The sequence below is a fragment of the Trichomycterus rosablanca genome, chromosome 16 (assembly GCF_030014385.1).
Source record: "Trichomycterus rosablanca isolate fTriRos1 chromosome 16, fTriRos1.hap1, whole genome shotgun sequence".
Lineage (NCBI taxonomy): Eukaryota > Metazoa > Chordata > Actinopteri > Siluriformes > Trichomycteridae > Trichomycterus > Trichomycterus rosablanca.
This window is the reverse complement of record NC_086003.1, coordinates 820,182-842,294: the sequence shown is the minus strand read 5'-3', so window position 1 is coordinate 842,294 and position 22,113 is coordinate 820,182. Positions and strand designations below refer to the sequence as shown.

Sequence of the window (22,113 nt, the reverse complement as noted above, 5' to 3'; positions counted from 1 at the left end):
CAGGCTGGTCACTCCTGGGTAGATTTAGCACTGTTCCGTCACTGTTGGAAGGTTTGCTGAGCCTCAGTTGATCAAATCACATTCAGTATTCAGTCATAACTGGGTTAAAGCATCTTCTAAATGCTGCAACTGTTAACGTGATGGCTCCCACTGTGGTTCGGTGTAAACCGAAGTCCTAGACATGCTTTATGCACATTTTTTACAGTGTTCCTGTAGAGACTTTACCTCAGGTTCAGCAACTTCAGTTGGTAAAGCAGCTAAGTATCCAAGATAGCAGTTCTTTTACCAGGGTGGTATGTGTATTGGAATGAATAATAATAAATTATTCGTAAATAAATACATCATTAATATTGTTTTAATGAAGTTTTCTGTGTGAAATATCAGGTTTTAAAATGATTTCGTGTGAGAAATGTGAGAGAATCAGTTGGGGGAGCGATTACTTTTTTATCAGCGCTGTTTTAAGCACCTTTATTGTTTCAGCCGCTCCGAGGAAACATAAAATACATTAAAAAGTCAAATTAAAGTGTCTTAACGGTTTTTTTTTTTTACTTTTTTTAATCTCTTATCAGTTTTATTTTTCTTTCTTTTGTTTATTTACGTTCAGTTTAATGAGGTTACGTTACGTTTATCACTATCTATTGATTTAGATTCGCTGATTCAACAGAGAGACAAAAATCCGCCTTTTCGATTTTTAATCGCGTTTCTCTTGTTAAAAAAATACACTTCAATAAATCTGTAAATACAGATAAGCAAAGTGCTTCCGCTGCCAAAATGACTCAGCTCACTGTTTTCGGATTAATTTATTTTTGATTCCCAACTTTCAGTACTTTATTTTATTATTTTTTATTTATATTTGTATTAAAAGTGCATCTACGCTGCTCGGTTTACTCTAAAGTGTTAATAAACGTGAGACTAGAACCTCTTCAGTGCTGATTTTAGTGAGATGTTGGTAAGATGTTACACAAGCAAATAATTCCAGTTCATAAAGTTCATATCTGTTCAGAGTTTCATACCTAACACAGGTTGGATGTATTATTTTCTTATTATAATTATTTATTATAGTTATTTTATTGTTTTGGATGTTTGCATGAGAGGAGCTGTTCATGGTGCTTCGTTTCCTAGGTTGTCTTGCTGCTGTTTGTTAGATCTGTTCAATGTTTCTGTATAAAAAAAGACAAAAAAGTTTATTATCAATAAACTACAGACAACCGACAACGATATCTCAGTTTGTCTGGTATTGATTTTTCTGTTTGACCGGGGATGTGGGATACATATGGGGACACAGGAGGTTTAAACCAAACAAAATAAATCTCAACACTGTCTAAAGTTTGAGTTTTCCGGTGCTACCGGCCCGGCCAGTATTGTAGCTTATCGTAGAGAGCTTTAATACATATGGAAGGCCACACTACACTTTCTGTATCCCTCCACCACTTATTTTGGCACCTCAGACAGACAGTAGGAGTCACTGTTGCAGCTCCAGTTCCCGGCTATCTTTGCTTGTGTCTGTGGAGCCCCTGATTAGGCCGATAGCTCCACAGAGACTTGAACCCTGGACTTCTGCTCTCACGCCCATATTTACCCACAAATGGTTGAAACGTTTATTATTCAATTAATGGTGAAGTTGGTGGTGTTGGTGTGGTGTTGCAGCTGGTAGAGTGGGTGTTGCACAGCACCATGGACTTGCAGAGCTGGATTTGAGCATTTCCTCCAGGTTTCCTACAGGAACTCCTGAAGTTGAAATGCCACATACATGAAGGAATATGAGCGTAAGGGTACCTGGGTGCTGCAGAATTCTAACATGCAAGTCTCTGCGGTGCTATCTGCCTGGTCAGGTTCTCTACAGACACTAGAGCTGGGAATTGGAACTCACCTCTCTTCCACTGTAATCAAAACACTGACCTTTGTGCGTGAAACTCCGATTTACATGCAGGATTCAGAAGCCTGAACGATTCTCCGTCGTATTTAAACCCGGTCTCAGTCAGAGCTGACCTGAGAACACAGTCATGCTGCAGGTCGGTCGGATCACCGCGCTCTCGAGTGTCAGACTCCTCTTACTCTGGACCGTCGTACGAGCGCTTAACGTCACCGAGAAGTGCGCTCGGGACGCCAGCGCGTTCCTGTCGGAGCTGGAGAGAGACTCTCCTCAGAGATACGCCGTTCTGAGTGAGTTCTGAAATCAAAAGCTTCTTCTTTACTTACATTACTTCTACAAACCTTTTATTTTTTGGAACTGAGGTTAGGAATAAACAATTATTTATCACTGATTAGTGTATGATGCGTTTGGGAAGCTGGGAAGTGACGTGGAGGGGGGAAACATGAACCAGATCGGGTCTCTACAGGAGTGTCTGTCTGTCAAAGGACCCGGATTTGGAGGACGATACTGTCAGGTGTTTCTCAAGCAGGTACACACACACACACACACACACACACACTAAAATAAATACTTTAATGGTTTTGTACCGATGCTGCAAAGCTGATGTTGCTAACATAGAGATAATGGAAGCTTAAACCACAGAGGAAACAAACCAATCCACACCAAAATAAACCACACCAAACCAAACAAGGCTAAACCAAACCAAATCAAACCAAACCACACCCAGCCAAGTCAAACAAAGCCAAGTCAAGCCAAGCCAGGTCCTAACCCTCACCCCTGGATGCCCCTCTTAACACAACCCTCCTATTTCTATTCAGGCTTGGGACCAGCACTGACGAGTGCACCTCACATTAGCTAAACTGTTTTGGCCACCAAAAATGTGCCTGGGCATAAATATCTGTCCAGTCTGTGAGCTACATTAACCTTCAGCTCGAGTGCAGAACTAAAGATGCAACCGTGTTCCTGATGTGTGTGTGTGTGTTTCTGATGTGTGTGTTCCTGATGTGTGTGTTCTTGATGTGTGTGTGTTTCTGATGTGTGTGTTCGTGATCCTGCAGGGGTTCCTTCATTATTTCGTGGGGATCTGTATGCCTGATTCCTGCAGTGAGGAGGAAGTGCTGCTGCTAGTCTACGGTGAGACTCGTCCTGTTGCACCTTGTCAGCCTCTGTATCCTGATCATAGATGTCCAGATACTTTTGGTCTATAGTGTATGTTCATGCAGTCTATAGTGTGTGTGTGTGTGTGTAGATGATTTTAGACACGGTGGAACCTCCCTCATTGCTCCCGTCCCCCATCTGTACTCACCTGATCCAACCCTGGAGCTTCACAACATTCAGTGTATGGAGAGAGACGTCAGACCTGACGGATCTGCTATCGTCTGTCTGTAAGAAACACACACACACACACACACACACAGACACACGCACACACACACACGTCTAACGTAGATCCGTCTGTTCCTCAGGTGTGTGTGTGTCCTGATGATGGTTCTGCCTCTCGCCGCGACCCTCTGTGAACCCCTCGTTAGGAGGTGCAAAGGGAGGGACGCCGGATCAGGAGTCGAACTCGCGAACTACGGAGCGCTTTTAGAAAACAGCTCAGCCAATCAGAGCCGAGCGTGCGCCTCGCTTCAGGATGACACGCCGGTGCACGAGGGGAGAACGACAAGCACGTATATAAATAAACATTTAGTGTGCTTTGTGTCTAATCAGTGCCCAGCCATACAAATGATCTTTGATTGAACAGGCACAAATTCCCACAGACATACTTCCAAGTCTTGTGAGAAGTCTTCTCAGAAGAGCGGCTGATGTTATAGCTGAAAAAACTCTGTCACTCTGTTTAAATACAGTTTGTTTTTGATATGGCACATCCAGAAAGCTCATGCTCAGGTGTCCAGATACTTTAGACCATATAGCATGTGCCGTATGCATTAATAATCTTTCTGTGACTCTCAGGCCAGGCGTCGGCGATGCTGCGCGGTTTCTCCGTCCGCTGCAGCGGTGTGCTTTCGGGTGATGGTGGTGCCTCGGGGTGCAGGTATCCCTCACTGCATGGGGTTCGAATCCTCAGTCTCTTCTGGATCATCTGTGGTCACACGGTGCAGCTCAGCGTCTGGAGTGGCCTCGGTAACACCCACCCGCCACGCCCCTAAAAAAATACACCTGTCTGTCATGTGATCAGTGTTTTAACCAATGAAATGGCAGCAAAAGTTATGGCCGTTTATACACTATATGGCCAAAAGTATGTGAACACGCCTTGTGTGCAGGATTTAATGCAGCGCTCTATTAAAAATAACCCTAACCCTAACCCAGTTTTAGTTTTCATCCTCGCTAGTAATAGTAGTAATACTAGTATTATTAGTAATACTAGTATTTGTAGTAATAATAGTATAGCAGTAATAGTAATTCTAGTCACAGTAGTTATACTAGTAATTGAAGTAATAATTTCAATACTAGTGATAGTAGTAATACAAGTAATACTAGTATTTGTAGTAACAATATCAAAACTTGTAATGGTAGTAATACTAGTAACAACAGTAACAGTAGTATCACTAGTAGTAATAATAGTATTGGTAGTAACAGTAGTATCACTAGTAATAGAAGTAATATTAGTAACATTCATAACAATATGTATATTAATAACAGTAACAGTAGCAATAGTAGTAATACTAATAATAGTAATAACAGTAGTATTACTAGTAATAGTAGTGACAGTAGTAATAATAGTATTTGTAGTAACAGTAGTATTACTAGTAATAGTAATTACTAGTAATAGTAATAGTATTAAAACAGTAGCATTAAAAGGATAATAATAACGTGACAGTAGTAGTAATAGTTACAGTAGTATTACTAGTTATAGTAGTAATGATAGTAGTATTAATAGTATTAAAATGATAAAAGTAATGATAGTAGTGACAGTAGTATTACCACTAATAGTAGTAATAATAATAGTATTAATAATAGTGATAGTAGTAATACTAGTAATAGTAGTATAATAGTGACAGTAGTAATAATAGTAATAGTAGTATTAATAGCAATAACAGGATAATAATAGTAATAGTACTAATAGTAATGATTTACCTGGTTTACCTGGATGAATGTGGGTAGTATTCGTGAACTCCCCCTCTGTTGTAGATAACGTGACGAGATGGCGGGAGGTCGTGGACATGAACGCTCTGTACGTGGTGGCGTTTAGTGGACCGGTTTATCTGGCTGTTGATACTTTCTTATTACTGGGGTAAGAACATTTCTGTGGAATCACAAATGCAGATCCAACCTATATTTTATATTTTATTGTGATTTATTTTCAGTGGGATCCTGAGTTCTAAATCACTGCTCGCGTCCATTCAGAGATCAGAGGACAAACTGAGCCTCCGTCTGATCGCTCACTTCCTCTACAGGAGATTCACAAGGTTTGAATTGTAGAAAATAATTTTTTAAAAAAACACATAAACAATAAAATTATCATTAAAATTTCTCTTTACTCACAGTGATTTCTCGGGATTCTCTGAATCTGTTAATACCGTTAAGGATTGTAGATGGTAATCCAACAATGCGACAGAACAGTCGGTTACTGTGTGTGTGTGTGTGTGCAGGATCCAGCCGCTGCACCTCTACATGGTGTGTGTGATCGTTGCACTGTTCTCACTCGTTCATGATGGAACCTTCTGGTTCGTTGCTGAGGATGAAATGATGAACTGTAGGAAGTTCTGGTGGTCCAACCTGCTGCTCATCAACAACCTGTTTACCATCACACACACTGTACGATACACACACACACACACACACTACGATACACACACACACACACTGTGTACTATACACACACACTGTACACAAGACACGCTGTATGATAACACACACACACACACACTGTACACAAAACACACACACTGTACGATACACACACACACACTGTACAATACACACACACTACGCAACACACACTGTATGATACAAACACACTGTACGATACACACACACACTGTACGATAACACCACTTGTACAATAACATGCCCACACTGTACAATAACACACACACACTGCAAATTACACACACGCAGCAATAACAAACTGTATGCAACACACACACTGTATGCATCTCACACACACTGTACACAACACACACTATGTAACACACACTCACTGTATGCAAAAACACACTGCGAACAATAAACACACAGTGTTCCAACTACATACACACACAACTTTAGTGCTTTAATTTTAATCCTCTTAACTACATTTTTATATTATACATATATGAAGAAAATGTGTTGTTGTTGTGTTGCAGTGTGCCCCCTGGACCTGGTACCTGTCTGTTGACTTCCAGTTCTACGCAACCACACCATTACTGGTTTTCCTTTACAGACTGTAAGATTATTATTATTATATTATTATTAACGTTATTATTATTTTACTGGTATTATTACACCACGTTCGGCTCAGACTCTTCGTCTCTTCTGTGTTAGGAACAATGGTGTGCTGGTTGGTGTTGCGGTGCTTCTGTTTCTCATCTGTGGTGTCTCCAGTGCTTTAATCACCGAGTTCCTGAACTTACCAGTTCATCAACCAACAACTCTGTGAGTTAAAACCACACCAGCACTTCAGCCTCCACACCAGCGCTCTTAATGAATGTTAAAATTGTAATTGGCTCAGGATTCAGGTGCATGTGCCCTGATTATAAAAAAACTGTATTATTTAACAGAGATGATACTTTTTATAAACAAGTTGTACTGACAGTAAGACAGACACTGGAAATGGAATTTCTGTTTAATCTGGCTGAAGGTCTGATGGTGGTTGTTTATACTTTTTTTTATGTTTTTCTTTTCCAGTGAATACGAGAGCTACTTCCAGTATTACTACAACAAGCCCTACACCAGATACGGTCCGTACCTGCTCGGCATCCTTACAGGAATTTACATGACGACCAAAACTGAGGCTCTCATAAAGCAGAAGGTAACAGATCCAGACAGAGAACAAAATAAACATTCAGTCATGCCGGATAAGAAAAAGACCTTCCCCAAACTGTTGGGACACAGAGAGGGTGTTCACATTCAACAGAGACCTCAAAGTGAAACGGCATCTCTTTCTTTTCTGTGTTGTTTTCAGTGGCAGGCCGCTGTTGGTTGGCTCGTATCCCTGTCCTTGATGGCGGCGACGGTGGGGTGTGCCTACCTGCTGAGAGGTCAGGGGTCACCGGGCCACGCTGTGTATCAGGGACTCCATCGCTTGCTCTGGGCCTTCGCTGTGGCTTGGGTCATCCTGGCCTGTGAGGAGGGGTACGGAGGTACGGACACATATTAAAGGTCGATTAGTAGCCGGCCTTTCTGTTGCGCTTTTCCTTTTATCTTCTATTTATAGCCCCACAGATACATTCCAAAATACTGTACAAATCCTTCCTAGAGGCTGTTCCTCTATGCAAATAAAGTCTCGTGAACGTGTTCGTTCTGTGCAGGATTGGTGAACAAGTTCCTGTCCGCACGAGCGTGGGTTCCTCTGTCCAACATCAGCTTCGCCTGCTACCTCGTTCACCCCGTCCTCATCCTGCTCTACAACACCAGACAGGAGACTGCGCTCCATTACACAGATCTCAACTTCGTAAGTATTGAAGATTGATGATGAAGTGCTGGGAGTGATAATGAGACAACTAACAGAGCTCCAAACAGGCCGATTAGTATAGGGCTGGAATTGCAGGAGCAGTGTGAAGATGTCCGGTCGGCTGATAGCACCGGTCAGATTCAAACTGGGATTAACACAGATGTTGCTGAGTCCTTTCCCAAATAGTTTAAACTTTATCCCAAGACCTCTGTCTCGACCTTACCTGTCATGCCCTGAGCAGCCGTGTGTTCCTGTGGGTAATAAGAGGACTGAAGGATGAATCAGATTCTAATGTAAACCAACTACAGTGGCACAAAGCGCTCAGTAATATGAGAAAACATGCTGCTCATATGCAAACACACGTCTGATAAAGAAAATCGTCTCGTTAATATAAATCATTCGTCTCTTTGTATTACTTTAACACTTCGGTTCTTTTTATTAACAGTCTGAAGTCCAATTGTACAAAAGTCTGTGGACACCCCTCCTAATTATATTTACATTTAAACACTCGTCTCCAGAGCGACTCAGTAAATATTTCCTCACTCTAGTACCAGAATATAAATCTGTTCAAACCCAAAGTACAGATAAAAGGTTTTTATATTAATGTAAAAGATGAATAAGTGCTTAGTACAGAAGTGATGAAGGTCTTTAATCTAAAAGATGTTCAAACAGACAGGGTGCTGGTACACAGAAGAACCTGGATGCCCATCTTACTCAAGTCTTGAGTGTTGGATCAAGATGAGTAAGACTTGTGGTATAAGGGTTGTGTAGTACAGAACAGGGTTTGATGATTTCTCTAAGGTAGCTGGTCAATTTGTGGCTTTATAGCCCATCAGCATTGTTTAAAATTAAATACAGGCAGAAGAGAACACACAGGTGGGATGATGTGTTGTTTATATTTATAGATAGATATCAATCAAGCACAGGGTCAAGTGTTCACATATCTTTGGCCAAATTCTGTACCCACCATCAGGTGCAGACTGTGGCACAGAGACACTTTTGGTTGGTGTTTGTCTTTGCTTATCCCATTGCATGATTGGGTGCATCTCTCATCAAAATGCCCAAATTTATATTAGCACCCCTGCTCTGGTGCTCCTAGTTTAAGCTATTGGATTGCAGATCACTCTCATCATCTCATAATCATCATCTCTCTCTGTTTCTCTCTCTGCAGTTGTATCTGTTCCTGGGTCACTCGCTCCTCGCTGTGGTTCTGGGTTTTGTCCTCACAGTGCTGGTTGAGAAGCCCTATCAGTTCCTGAGCAGAATTAAAGGATAAACACTCTCAGACATTGCAGTGTCTTTAGAACTTCGCTGTGAGACTCTGTGAACTGTATGTGAATAACATGATGGCTTTATTATTATGTAAATAAACGATATGACGTGAAGAGGGTTTGTTTTTTATTGTGTTTCCTAATTTGACTACCAACACTACAAGTTAAATATCGGGTTTAATGTGACTGTTGGTATTTAATGTTGATTGTTTAGGTTGTTGGCAAGCTTGATTTAAAATGGCACTGCTGGTGGTTGGTGGTATAGTCTGGTATTTGATGACATATTTTAGTGTTTATTAAGAATGTTTTGATGTTGTTTAAACAAATGTATCTTTTAAACAATTGTTTTCTTGCAATTAATTTTATGTTTTAAGTGTGTGTTGGGATTTAATGATAAATGCTTATTGTGTTTAATGGGAACTGTGGTGTTTTATGTTTTTTAATGTAATTGTTAGTGTTTGACAGTGAATGTTGATGGTACATGTTGGTGTTTCAGGGTAAATGTTGGTTTTTGATAGTTAATGTTGGTGTTTAATGGTCCATCTTGGTGTTTAAAGGTTTATGCTGGTGTTAGATGATACATGTTGGTGTGTAATGGTGAATGTCAAGTGTTTACTGGTAAATATTGTTTATTGTTAATGAATGTTGGTGTTTTATAAAAAATTTTGGGGTTTAGTTAGGTATGTTGGTGTTTAACAGTGAATGTTGGTGTTTAACAGTGAATGTTGGTGTTTAATAGTGATCGTTGGTGTTTAATAGTGAACATTGGTGTTGGATCTTTGTGGTTTCTTTCATACACATGTTTCTGTACTTTGACTCCCACTGTGGTTCTGATTAGTAACTGATTAGCGTTTCGACTGATGTTTTCTCTATAGAAACGAGGTATTTTGTTTAACACAGCGGGGCCGAATGAACCTTAAACACACCGAACCTTGTAATCAACCTCGAGACCTCCAGCTATTTCAGATCAAGTGTTTTGAAAATTGAATGTGACTAAAGTAAAAGTGTTTATTTTGATGGAGCGATTCGACTCGTAATGAAGTGAGACGGATTTTCCTGAATTATAGTTTTCGTCTGGTTTGTTTTTACTCAGTAATCAAGATCATTCGTGTGTGGAATTGTGTTTATAGGTTAAAACACATACAAAAAATCTACAGAAAATGATTATAAAGGATTTATAATGGAACTGCAGACTAACAAATGAATATTAACAATCGGATAACAAATGAAATGACTAGTTTACTGTGATAGTTTAGCTTTTATTATAAGTTATTATTCATAACAGTGCAGTAAATTGATAAATAATAATTAGCTTGTGAGCTAATGACAGGATCAGATTTAAAACCCGTTTTCATGTTAGCTCACTTTGTACATCAGGGATCATCAATTATCATCAAATTAAATGATTTCTAACTGAGGACTCAGTAATAATAGAGGACCGATTAAATACTGAACAGTGTACCTTTATATTAGAATAAATAAATCAATAATTAGGCATGTTTTGGGGTTTATTCATGTCTGTTTCAAAAAAAGTTTGGACGCCGCTGTCATACAGAAACTCGGCTAAGCTAAAACACTGCATTGCACTTTCAGACACACAGCGCCCTCTTGTGGATGATTAAAGAAAGGACGGTCCTAATAGATAGATAGATAGATACTTTATTTATTTTATTATTTATAAAATAATACTAATAATAATAATTCACATTTGTATTATTGTCATGAAAAGTGGAAATTGATTGTGAGCGAACGTGTTCATGTAGTTTGTATGTAGTTTTACTTTGCAGTCTGTAGGTGGCGCAGTTTACCTGCACACCACGCTACCTGCATTCTGAAGAATCTCACCTGACGGTGCTGATTTGGTCTGATTTTAGGTCGAGACTTGATGCACCGAAATTAAATTACACAGATCCACCAAGCAATAGAATCATTTGATAGTTTTATAGTTTTATCATATTAAATGATTTATTAGATTTTGTGCAGGCCCTTCTTCCAGCAAGTGAGATCAATAGAGGGTTGACGAGTTTGTTACAGAGAAACTCTAGCTGACTGCACAATCCCGACCTCAACACCACGAAACATGTTTGAGATGAATTGGAAAGTCAACTGCAGAACAGGAAAGACTGGCGCACAACCAGGCTGAGGTCAAGGCCCTATGCAGGACACTGGAGTTTCTTTAAACTGAGCTTTTCTTCTTGTCTTTCTAAAGCTCGCTTTGTGTCCCAATACTTTTGTCCACATACTGTACGTGTTTACAATTTTAGGACGTTAAGAATGAACAGAATGTTTTGAAGATTCAGAAGAATTTGAAAGGCCTGAAGCACCTCGAGCTGTTTGTTCCATAACACATCGCGGTTTGTGGGGCGTCTTTCCGTGATGCCGGATTCCAGGCAGAAGCTTCATTTCTGTGGAAAAATTTAAATGAAAATAAAATCACCAGAAAGACCGAACATTCAGTTGACAAAACACACAAACAACAGCTGGCCAGCATAGGCAGTGTGCAAACACACACACACACACACACACACACACACACAGAATTACATGACGACATAAACATGTGTACTGCCTCCAGCACGCTCGTACAGGTGTATACACACACCTCTGTGCCATAATTATGTAGACATCTGTTTACTGAGCATTGTATACTAGATGTCCAAAAGTATTCAGACATCTGACCATGAGCTCACTGGACGTCCTGATGTTGGTCAATAAAGCCTCAGTTGATGTTCCGGTTCATTCCAGAACTGTTCAGTGGGGTTGAAGTTAGGACTGGGTGCAGAACACTGGACGTCCTCGACACTAAAATCATTACACTATGTCGTTAAGGACCTCGGGGCACAGACACGCTGTATGAGGTACAGGCCTTCCTAAAACTGTTGGCAAAAAGTTGGAATATTATTTTTTAGATAAAACTTGTGTGTGCGGGTGTCTGTGATGGATCTAGGATCTTGCTCAGGCTTTTGTGATGTGTCTTATAGTTCTGCTCAACAGTTCAGGATTAAAAGAGAAGCCTTTTGGCTTTCTTATCGACTTTTTACTGCCGTAATTGTATTGGAGCATGTGTCCACATACTTTTGGACCTATAGTGTATCAATAAAAACATAATTTGATTTGTGTTTTCTGCAGCAGATCACATGACCAGATTTTCACACCCTGTTACTGATGCCGAGAACCAGGAGAGTCGATCTGATCCACAACGTCGTTCATTTATGGTGTTTTTTTCTGGACGCATGGACCCTGATCGTCTCATCCGCAGGGTGTTTACGATCAAAACACAAATCAATAACACAAACACAAGCCACGGCTGAAAACGCTGAGAAGCAAATTCACGTGCACGTGATGTGTGTGCTTTCTAACGAACCTGGCACGGCGAGTGTGTTCGGTTTGCTCCGGGCTAAGCTTGTGTTTGTATTTTATTCAGACGTGTGTCGGGTCTGTTGTTGTTTCCACTGCACCTCTGGGTGCTTTGTGGGGTGTAATTTCCCTCTTTGGTGCAATAAGTAAACAGAAAACAGGCTGAGGTCTGGGGACAATATACGTACAACAGGTAGCTCTGAACATGCAATCTGGATCACATCCATCACCAAATGTTGGATCACAGCATTATTTCTTACCACAGTTATACTGACGCATTTATTCATGCATTCATTCTGTTTTACCACCTTCGTCCGTATCCTGGTCAGGGTCATGGTGGGTCATTAGACAAGAGATAGGTAACACCCTGGACAGGTTGTTAGTCCATCACCAAGCAGATACGCACACTCACACACACACCTGAACTGATTGCAGGTCTTTGCGTCTGTGTGGGTTTCCTCCTGTGTGTGTGTGTGTGTGTTTGTCCTGTGATGGACTGGTGACCTGGCCAAAGCAATAATTCAGAAAAAAGAAAAGGGGCAGTTGCAAAAATCAGTGAAATCACAAGAACTGCCATGAACTGGACAACCCTTTATGTAGGTGTATGTAAACCTTTGACCCCTCTGTATATAAATAGGGGACTGTATATAAAACACCAGGACTGTAGTGAAATACCACGGATGAGTTCCAGGTAGTGGCTGATATTTTGCTGAATCTGAGAAATGTACAGCACACAAACAACAGGTGGACGTGACAGTGTAGGACCGCGGTACAAACATAAACACTCACACACGCTAGACGAACTGACCAGATCTGTATTAAGCATACACACTCGTACACACACACGTACACACACACATATACATTGCTGTATAAAATGCAAGGTGGCGTTGGGTATACACACGCTTGAGACTCAAGCTGTTCTGCTAGACCTTCGTACACGTGGTGCATTAGTGATCAATCAGACTGGTCAGGGTGGTGGTGGGTCCGGTTTCCCCTTACTCAATGAGCAAAATGCAGTAACACACTTCGGGCAGGTCACCATCATGAGGCCTCGTCCCTACCAGACATCGCCAATATAACATAGACTATATGTAGACATACCAGACATCGCCAATCATGTCTGTATATAGACACCTGATTGGCCGATAGCACCGCTGTGGATTCAAACACTGAATCCTAGCAATAGTGGGCTAGTCAGATCACCCTAGCACCTAAATCTGATAATATACTGATATATTTTCAACACAAACAACATGGTTGGTTGGTAATTATGGTAATGGTAATGATTCCACTCATACACTAGGCTTGTATTCATTGGAACACGAACAAGAGACCTACAATTTCAGCCTAAGGAACAAAAATATAGCATATAAGTGATCAACATTATACTGAACGTAATGATTTTTACACCATACACTCTCAGAACTGGTATAAATAAAATATACCGTTTCCTGTCACTGAGGTGGTATTAGTAATCTTTTCTGTGGAAATATATGCCAATTTATTCAAATGAGTACTTGGGGGTCAGGCACTGATACTAAAAGAGAAGGTTTGAGTTGTACCCAACGTTCCAATTCATCCCAAGAGTGTTTATTACCCACTGTAGTCCTAAAAAGACTACAAACCCCAGAAGCTTCAGGGCTCATCAGCGCTAACACGTCACACCTGTTTTCGCGCCTATTTAAGAAAAGCTCGAACAGCAACGCGACACTGAGTCGTTTGATTTACCGCAGCCGGTGAAGTTGTGCATATTATTCCCTTTTGAACGATATCTCGCCTCTATTCTTATTTCCTCTCCTCTCAGTAGTTCCAGGCTCTCGTTTAAACTATTTTGACTTGTCTGTGCGTTCGCGAAATATCAGCTTCTGCTTCATTCGTAGCTGAATCCAGAGAATCGGTTCTCTATTCTGATTCTTTACATTTCTCTTTTCTTGGATTTGGTTAGTTTTGTGACGTGAATCACCGCGAATGGAGTCGATTCCTTGACTCGTTCGCGTTTTGCTCGCCTCTTTGCTCCTCTATTTACTTCAGGCTTGGGCAGCTTAATAACCCATGATGTACTTATATGTGTAAAAAAACGCCTCAAATGATCTTAAATAAACATTTATATATACAAGTAGTAATCATTTATTACTGTTTTTGTCCACCATTTCTGCTTCGAGAATCTAGTAAAGATGCCAGTAAAATACGCGGGGAAGTTTGTGGTCTGTGACAGTTTTATGACTTGACATCAGAGTTTCCACACAACAGAATGTACATAAAATGCATTTTAAACAGTTAAAACCTGTAAAAACAACAGCATCAATACAGTTAGTACATGTGTTCCCAGGAAATAGTTTAAGGAATGAAACATCCTTTAAGTAGAGGATAATAAAGACACTCAGTGACTCTAAATGGTTTTGCGTCCATGATTCAACCATGTTTAGTCTGTAATCGTCCTTGTGAACACTTAATACTCAGATGTTCTCATCTTCTCTCCGTGAAGTTCTGTAAAGCCTGATCGAACACGGCCAGGAAAAAATCTGCATCGTCTTTGGTGACGCACATGGGCGGCTGGATGCGGAAGGTCTGAGATGTGTCCAGAAAAAGATGAGATACAAAGAACATTGATTATAAAATGTTTAGAAAGAACATACTATAAAAAGGGTGTTGGTATTGTTGTTGCCTTTGCCACAGAATAGTCCAGAAACAAAGCAGTGTACCTATAAAAAGGGTGGAATTTACCTCACTTTATGAACTAGCATGTATTTAAATGATAATTTGCTTTACCTGGCCATGTAGCCCTCCTCTCCCGATCAGCACCCCCATGTCCTTGGTCTCCTCCAGAATCTCAAGCATGGCATTCACAGGTAGAGGTTCTCGACTCTCCTGAAACAAAATTAAGTATAAAGCTTATAACGAGCACTGGTTTGTGTTTCTGTAGCTGCCGATGTTGGGAATTAAATATTTTCTGAACCATAAGACACATTATTTAGAAGCCTAGTGGGCAGAGTTGCACCCCTTGTGCTCCGACCCCAGCTTTCAAAGAAACTAGGATATGTAAAATGAAAAATTCATAGTGTACATGTATATATCACAGATGCCTTTCATTTGCCCTGGATTATATATAGGAAGAAAGCTCTACGTTAGCCAGAGTGTTTATATGTAGGAAGCTAATGTATGTAGTAGGTACACTAGCAATTGCATGGCACTAATGTAAAAGTTATTCATGTTGCTTTGGTATTCTTGTACCCGCTGGCACAGCCGTAACCTGTTGCCATATCCACTCAAATCACCACGCTTTCCTGCTCATGACCCATCAGACTTACCGATTTCTTGTTAGGGTAGAAACAACAGGCTGGTTGACGTAAACCTGCGTTTTCTTCACGTTTTGGTAGCCACGACTGACGTGTTTGTTAATGTTTTATTATTGATCAGTGCGACGGAGCGTCCACTTTAGCTAATGAGTGATAGAAAGTCTGCAGGTCAAAGCACTGGGAGAGCTTTTACAGAAATGTTATGACACGCCTGTTATGAACTCTGCTCCTGTTAATTGTTAATGACACTTCACAGCCTGGAAACCCACGAGTTTCACTCCAACACAAAAGATAAAGCGTGTAATGAGCCTTTAGTTTGGTTAATTTCTATTGTCTTAGATACTCACTGACCAGCTAAGTAAAGCTTTTGGGATTTAAGGTACATAAAGGTTAGTGGAGTAACTGTTTATGTGTTTTTGACATGAAGACATCTGTAAGCATCCAGTTTGACTGGAGAATTGTTGAGAAACTGGTTTCTCTTACTTTATTTTTAACCATCTCCACACCGATGTGCAGTCCTTTCCCCCGAACGTCTCCCACGATCTCGTATTTGTCTCGCAATTTGGCCAGTTCATTTAGCAGATGAGTTCCCACCACAGCACAGTTCTCCTGGATCTGGTCTTCCTTAATTGTCTAAAACACACACATATACACACACATTAACTATATTATTGTGATTTAATTTTTATGTTTATTACTGCTGCTTTATCCTAGTCTGGGTAGCACTGTCGCTTCACAGTGAGAAGGTCCTGGGTTCGATTCCCAGGTGGAACGGTTCGGGTCCTCTCAGTCGTCTAAGTGAGGTGAATTGATGATACAAAATTGGCTGTAAACTGATGAATCATGGGTAACCTGTAACTAACTATGTCCTGCCAGGTATGGAATGAAAATGTTAAACATCACCTGAAAATCCTAATAAAAAAATAAACGTTAGCATAATGCAGCCCCGCCCGGTACTTACATCCAGCACGGAGGAGGCGATGCTGCAGGCGACAGGGTTTCCCCCGAACGTATTAAAGTGAAGTCCGTCTGCAAAAGGGCGGCCGATTTCTGCAAAACAGATACACTGGTCCACAAGGAGGGCCGACACTCACTTAGTAGCCGGACGCATCTTTCCAACTGAGTCTGACAGAGCCGTATTACGTACCCTACTAACACCCCTCGCTCAGTGCAGGCACCTCGGCCAGCCAGGAGAGGTTGTAATTATACAAAGACAGCCAGGGTGTATGGAAGCCCAGCCAGGTCGATAGCACAGCTTGGGATTAGAACTCGAGAGCTCAGAATCTCTGTGTGTGCTTCCCATTAGCTTTGCATATTTATTAACATATTTATTGATGTTTGGTAATCATGAACTCACCTTCAGTAGTAATCACAGCTCCCATGGGGAATCCGTTGGCCATACCTTTAGCCATGGTCACTATTTCAGGAATGACATCATGAGCCTGAAAGCCCCAAAAGTGACTTCCTGTTCGCCCAAACCCTGTCTGTACCTGATATCATAGAAAAATAAATGCACTAAGATGCAGGAACGTACATCACTTGTTATACTCGATTGGTGGTGTCAATATTGGTTAATATGGTCAGTTTGACTGCACCAGTTAATGCCGAGAGGAAATTTGCCTGTATGTTCAGCCACCAAATAAACTGAAGAACAGGTGAGACACAGTGTCCACAGTCAATCCAGCTTTACTGCTCAAAATCGGCACCTTAAAGCTGGACTAGTTTAGCTTGTTGCTGATGGTTGAAGAGGAAGCAGGAGAAAGACTTTCTATTATGCATGAGTACGTGAGTCTAAGCTCACAGGTGTATAAAGCTCATTTGACTGTGGACAGTGTCCTTTATTTACTGAAGACAACATAAAAATACACAAACACATACAGCGTGTGTTTATACCTCATCAGCAATGCATACTCCACCCTTCTCCCTCACGAGCTTGTAGGCCTCCTTCAGGAAGTTCCTGGGGTACTGCACGGTCCCTCCTAATCCCTGTACAGAGATACATCCATCAAACATCTTCATTTGTTTACATTTGCGTTGCCCTAATTCGGGTTTATTCAGGTTATTTCTGTGTATTCTGGCGCCCCCTGCTGCTCACACCCCACCCACGGGCTGGCACATGCACGGCATCTTCTTTACACCAGCCAGCAGTGATTTCCTCCCTAGCACTCTAACATGTACAGAGGATCACGCGACTCTCTCTGCATTCCTCTGCACCCGTGGCAGCACCTCATCCAGACAGCAGGGGTCACTGTTGCTGCCGCTGCGACTATCAGATCCAAAATATTTATGGATTTTTCGAGCTAGTTGTCTGTGGATCTGTGTACTAACCTGGATGGGTTCGGCAAAGAACGCAGCGATGCGCCTGGGAACCGTAGTAGCAAAAACGTCCTTCATCTGATCGATGTATTTATCGTTAGCCTGGCAGTGATCTGTCGTCAGAACAGAAAGAACAATCACAAATCAAAAGTATTCGGACGGAACAGGAACATTCGTCATAAAGTAAGACGCATGATTACTTTACACCATGTGTGTGTGTGTGTGTGTGTACCTGGTGAGCAGCTGCATGTCCTGATAGTCTGTACAGGTGAATCTCTGCAGTGTTCCCCTCCCCACGGCCCCCGGAACACATCTGGACACATGGTCTACCAGGAACACCAGGAGAATAACCATGAACACTAGGAGCGCACACACTCACCGTAACACACACACACACATTCTGGAGCTGTACGTACATTATGGCAGCTCAGGTTCGACACCACTGGGTATTTATACACCGTGTTTGAAGTCAGACCCATCGCACTCGGACTTCCACCATGGTACGAGTTCCTGAAACACGCACATCAGCACGGAAAACTGAATTCAGTCATTAGAAGCAGCGTCCCAATACTTTTGTTCATTTAGTGTACCTGAATGAATGAATGAACGAACGATGACCTGAGAGTGATGACGTCAGAGTTGCCGGTGTACAATCGCGCCATCAGCAGGGCCAGATCGTTCGCCTCGGAACCACTGTTGGTCAGGTACACCACCTACAACACACACACACACACACACACATACTGTATATACACACACACACATTACATTTTTAAGTATCATTTAATCTGAAGCAGTGTGAGTGTGTGTGTGTGGCAAGAGGCATCATTGCGTGCCTAAGGGAGGGGACCGGATTGGGTTTCGCCTCCTCGCCACTACAACAGCGACTCCTGCTGTCCAGTCAGGGTACCGGCACAATCAGCGGAGGGATGTGTGTGTGCCGAGACTCATTGTATAGCTGTGTGTGTGTGTGTGTGTGTGTGTGTGTGTACCTTCAGCGGTTCCGGTAGGTGTGAGACGAGTTTCTCGGCGTACTCCTGGATCTGAGGGTGGATGTATATGGCCGAGGTGTGCCAGAGGCGCTGGAGCTGCTCCTGTGCAGCTTTCGTTACTTTCCTAAAATATATAAGGACACGAGTACATGTTAGTCATATCCGATTCCCTGATGGTATTTCACCTCTACTGATGCAGACCTCCACTCCTGACACTTCCCCTCTTTCAGACACGTCCAGCTGTGAGTCCGAGTGAGCGACTTACGGATGACAGTGTCCCAGGCTAACGGTGGCGACCCCGGCGAACATGTCGAGGTAGCGAGATCCGTCCACGTCCCACAGCCACTGCATGAAGCCCTGATGGATGAAGAGTGGTCTCTTGTAGTACGTCACCTTCATGGTCATGCCGTTACAGTTCAGCCTCCTGATCTCCAGCATTCGCTCCTTACTCATCCCCTGCACCATCAAACACACCAGAACCTTACACGCTGAGAGCAGCACCACCCACACACAGACAGTTTAGTCAGGTGATCACATACTTTCTGTCATACTGCAGCGGGAAACGCTTTACAAACAAAGAGCGTGGGTGCGACTGCGGTACCTGGTAGGGTTCTGGTTTAGAATCGCATGGTGGCATCTGCGCTCTCATCTGCTTCAGCGCCGCATTCTGACACCATGAAGCTGAACGAAGAAACGTTTTAACGTCGTTATAAAAACAAACCAGATACACCAGCTGAGGTCAAACGTTTACATACACCTACTAAATAGTATGCAACCATAATAAAGAGCATACTACCCTACTAAATAGTATGCAACCATAATAAAGAGCATACTACCCTACTAAATAGTATGCAACCATAATAAAGAGCATACGACCCTACTAAATAGTATGCAACCGTAATAAAGAGCATACTACCCTACTAAATAGTATGCAACCATAATAAAGAGCATACTACCCTACTAAATAGTATGCAACCATAATAAAGAGCATACTACCCTACTAAATAGTATGCAACCGTAATAAAGAGCATACTACCCTACTAAATAGTATGCAACCGTAATAAAGAGCATACTACCCTACTAGTACAGTATACTACTGTAATACACTAAATAACAACACTGTACTAAATAGTATTCAACCTTAGTGAAGGTATTTATTCTTAAGGTATTTGGTAGATACTCATATCTAAAACGATTTACGAGTCTTACAATTCAAGCAACTGAGGCTTGAGGGCCTTGCTCAAGGGCCCAACAGTGGTAGCTTGGCGGTTGCGAGACTTAAACCCACAACCTTCTAAACAGCACACTTCTCTACTAAACAGAAAACTAGTGCAGTATTAACACTATAGTGCCTGACTGATCAGGTTACAGGAGCACACTTCTCAGTATGCTAGTATGCAGGATTCAGTTTACACTTTGTCATGTGGTCACATAAACACGTCAGTATTTTTAATTACAAAGCAGAACTTTAAATCTGCAGCGTGAACCCATGCATGATGAATCAAACACGTCAGACTGAGTAAATCTGAAGGTTTTAATATTCAAATATGTGAAGCACTCACCACTGGACATGTGGAACTGAACTGTGGGAGCAGATCCGTGCACCACTCCGCTGCCCCCCCAGGCCCCCCTCACCCAGGCGAAGACTCTGTACATGCTGGCGGCGTCGGTGTGGTTGTTGCTCGGAGGGGTGTGAGGATCGGAGCTCTCTGTGGCTCGGTGGGTGGAGAAAAGTCCGCCAATGACTGTGAGAAAAGCGAAGCGGTTCCAAAGGTGAAGTTCACCGCTCAGGCCTATCAATCAGAGCCCTGGGGAGGGGGTGTGAGTGGGGGTAGGAGGGTAATGAATCCGGCAGCTATGTACCCACCAGGGTGAGAAGCGTTCTTGGTATGCATGCACTTCAGTGAATGGGATTATGGGAAATTTTCACTTTTAATCTGCGTCTACAAAATAACTGAACTTCCCAACCAAACCACACCAAGTGTGGACCAGTGTTTTTGGACTCCTAGCCACGGGTAGTAGTTTTTCGGGTTTGCATTTTGGTTTTTTTTAAGGCCGTAGCCATGACTTGACGTGTGTTGTGTGTGTGTTGGGCATAACATTATACCCAGGGATTCCTGCCCCTCTAGAACATTCATGCTATGTCAACAACTGATGGGAACGTTGACGGTTCCTTAACTTAAGCAAAGCTTAATTTTGGGAGGAGAAACACGCCCTCCTCTTTCTAATGTATATTCTAAGTGGGGTGAGTGCAGTGAGCAGGGCAGTAATACACCCCGGACATGGTGCCAATCCGTCCCAGGGTGGCAACGTCTCAGAATCTCAAGCAAAATAGGCTTACCATTCGACCGAGTTCCTCATGGGTTCCTTCGTGGGAGCTTCAGCTCCTGTACATGCGTCATGTGTTCTCATGCAAATTCCTCCCGGCTATTACAGAGCTGCACCCCCCACTGTCCCACTCCCACATTTGTGCTGTGTGTGGGAATTTGTGCCCATGTGGTCAGAACAGCGTATGTGTGGTCTGGCTCGTGATTGACGTTTCATCCCAAAGGAATAAAAATAAGTAAATAACATAAAGCACAAGACCACGATTTATATCTTTATATCTTTTATTCCATACGTCTTACATGGAGTCACATCATCTCGTTACTACAAACGAGCAACACGTCACAAACATTAGAGCCCAGGAAACAAATGTACATGATTTATAAATAACTACATTTAATATGATTTATTTCTACTCTTTTATTTCTACAGTTACATCAGTGGAATTAAATCCGTCCTCGTCTGTTCAGCACTGACAGAAATCATCACAGTGTGGCTCTGTTTATATAACATAAATACACTGTTCTTCCAAAAGTATGTGGACACCCCTTTTAATTATTGAACTCATGCGTTCTAGCCATAATGCTCGTTAACATGTGTAATAAATCAGTTACATCAAAGGAACTGCATACTTCCAAGTTTAGGGAAGGCCTATTCCTGTTTCAGCATGAACAACCTCTATAAATACATGAAGAAAAGCTCGGTTTAAAAAAATCCAAGAAACTCCAGTGTCCAGCAGTTGTAGCCTAGCAGTTAGGGTACTGGACTAGTAATCAAAAGGTCGCTGGTTCAAGCCCCACCACTGCCAGGTTGACACTTTTGGGCCCTTAAGCAAGGCCCTTAACCCTTGATTGCTTAGACTGTATACTGTCACAGTACTGTAAGTGTAAATGTGTCCTGCACAGAGCCCTGACCTCAGCCGCACTCAACAGCTCTGGGAACATCAACAGCTCAATAAGCGCCCAGCCGTACAATACAAATGCTGTCATATTTAGACTAAAAGGGCACAAATTTCAACAGACGTCTTGTGAGAAGCTTCTCAGAAGAGCGGCTGCTGTTCCAAATGAAAAGATCACACAGA

General features: G+C 42.0%; 2 protein-coding genes across 2 annotated transcripts; one reads left to right on the top strand and one right to left on the bottom strand.

Moving 5' to 3' along the window:
* Window positions 1-1,994: 1,994 nt before the first annotated feature.
* Window positions 1,995-8,857, top strand: oacyl (O-acyltransferase like). The gene is made up of 15 exons (XM_063012074.1): window positions 1,995-2,163; window positions 2,269-2,402; window positions 2,932-3,007; window positions 3,123-3,258; window positions 3,340-3,542; window positions 3,830-4,000; window positions 5,009-5,111; window positions 5,185-5,286; window positions 5,470-5,635; window positions 6,166-6,245; window positions 6,344-6,454; window positions 6,707-6,830; window positions 6,984-7,161; window positions 7,330-7,472; window positions 8,644-8,857. The coding sequence occupies exons 1-15, from the start codon at window positions 2,004-2,006 to the stop codon at window positions 8,746-8,748; spliced, it is 1,992 nt and encodes a 663-aa protein (XP_062868144.1). The 5' UTR covers window positions 1,995-2,003; the 3' UTR covers window positions 8,749-8,857.
* A 5,333-nt stretch (window positions 8,858-14,190) lies between these two features.
* On the bottom strand, window positions 14,191-20,415 carry agxt2 (alanine--glyoxylate aminotransferase 2). The gene is made up of 14 exons (XM_063011216.1): window positions 20,270-20,415; window positions 19,309-19,388; window positions 18,973-19,163; window positions 18,708-18,831; window positions 18,334-18,428; window positions 18,132-18,225; window positions 17,948-18,041; window positions 17,728-17,828; window positions 17,293-17,385; window positions 16,757-16,889; window positions 16,361-16,449; window positions 15,883-16,032; window positions 14,873-14,971; window positions 14,191-14,671 (listed from the first exon to the last, which is right to left on the bottom strand). The coding sequence occupies exons 1-14, from the start codon at window positions 20,361-20,363 to the stop codon at window positions 14,570-14,572; spliced, it is 1,539 nt and encodes a 512-aa protein (XP_062867286.1). The 5' UTR covers window positions 20,364-20,415; the 3' UTR covers window positions 14,191-14,569.
* Window positions 20,416-22,113: the final 1,698 nt, after the last annotated feature.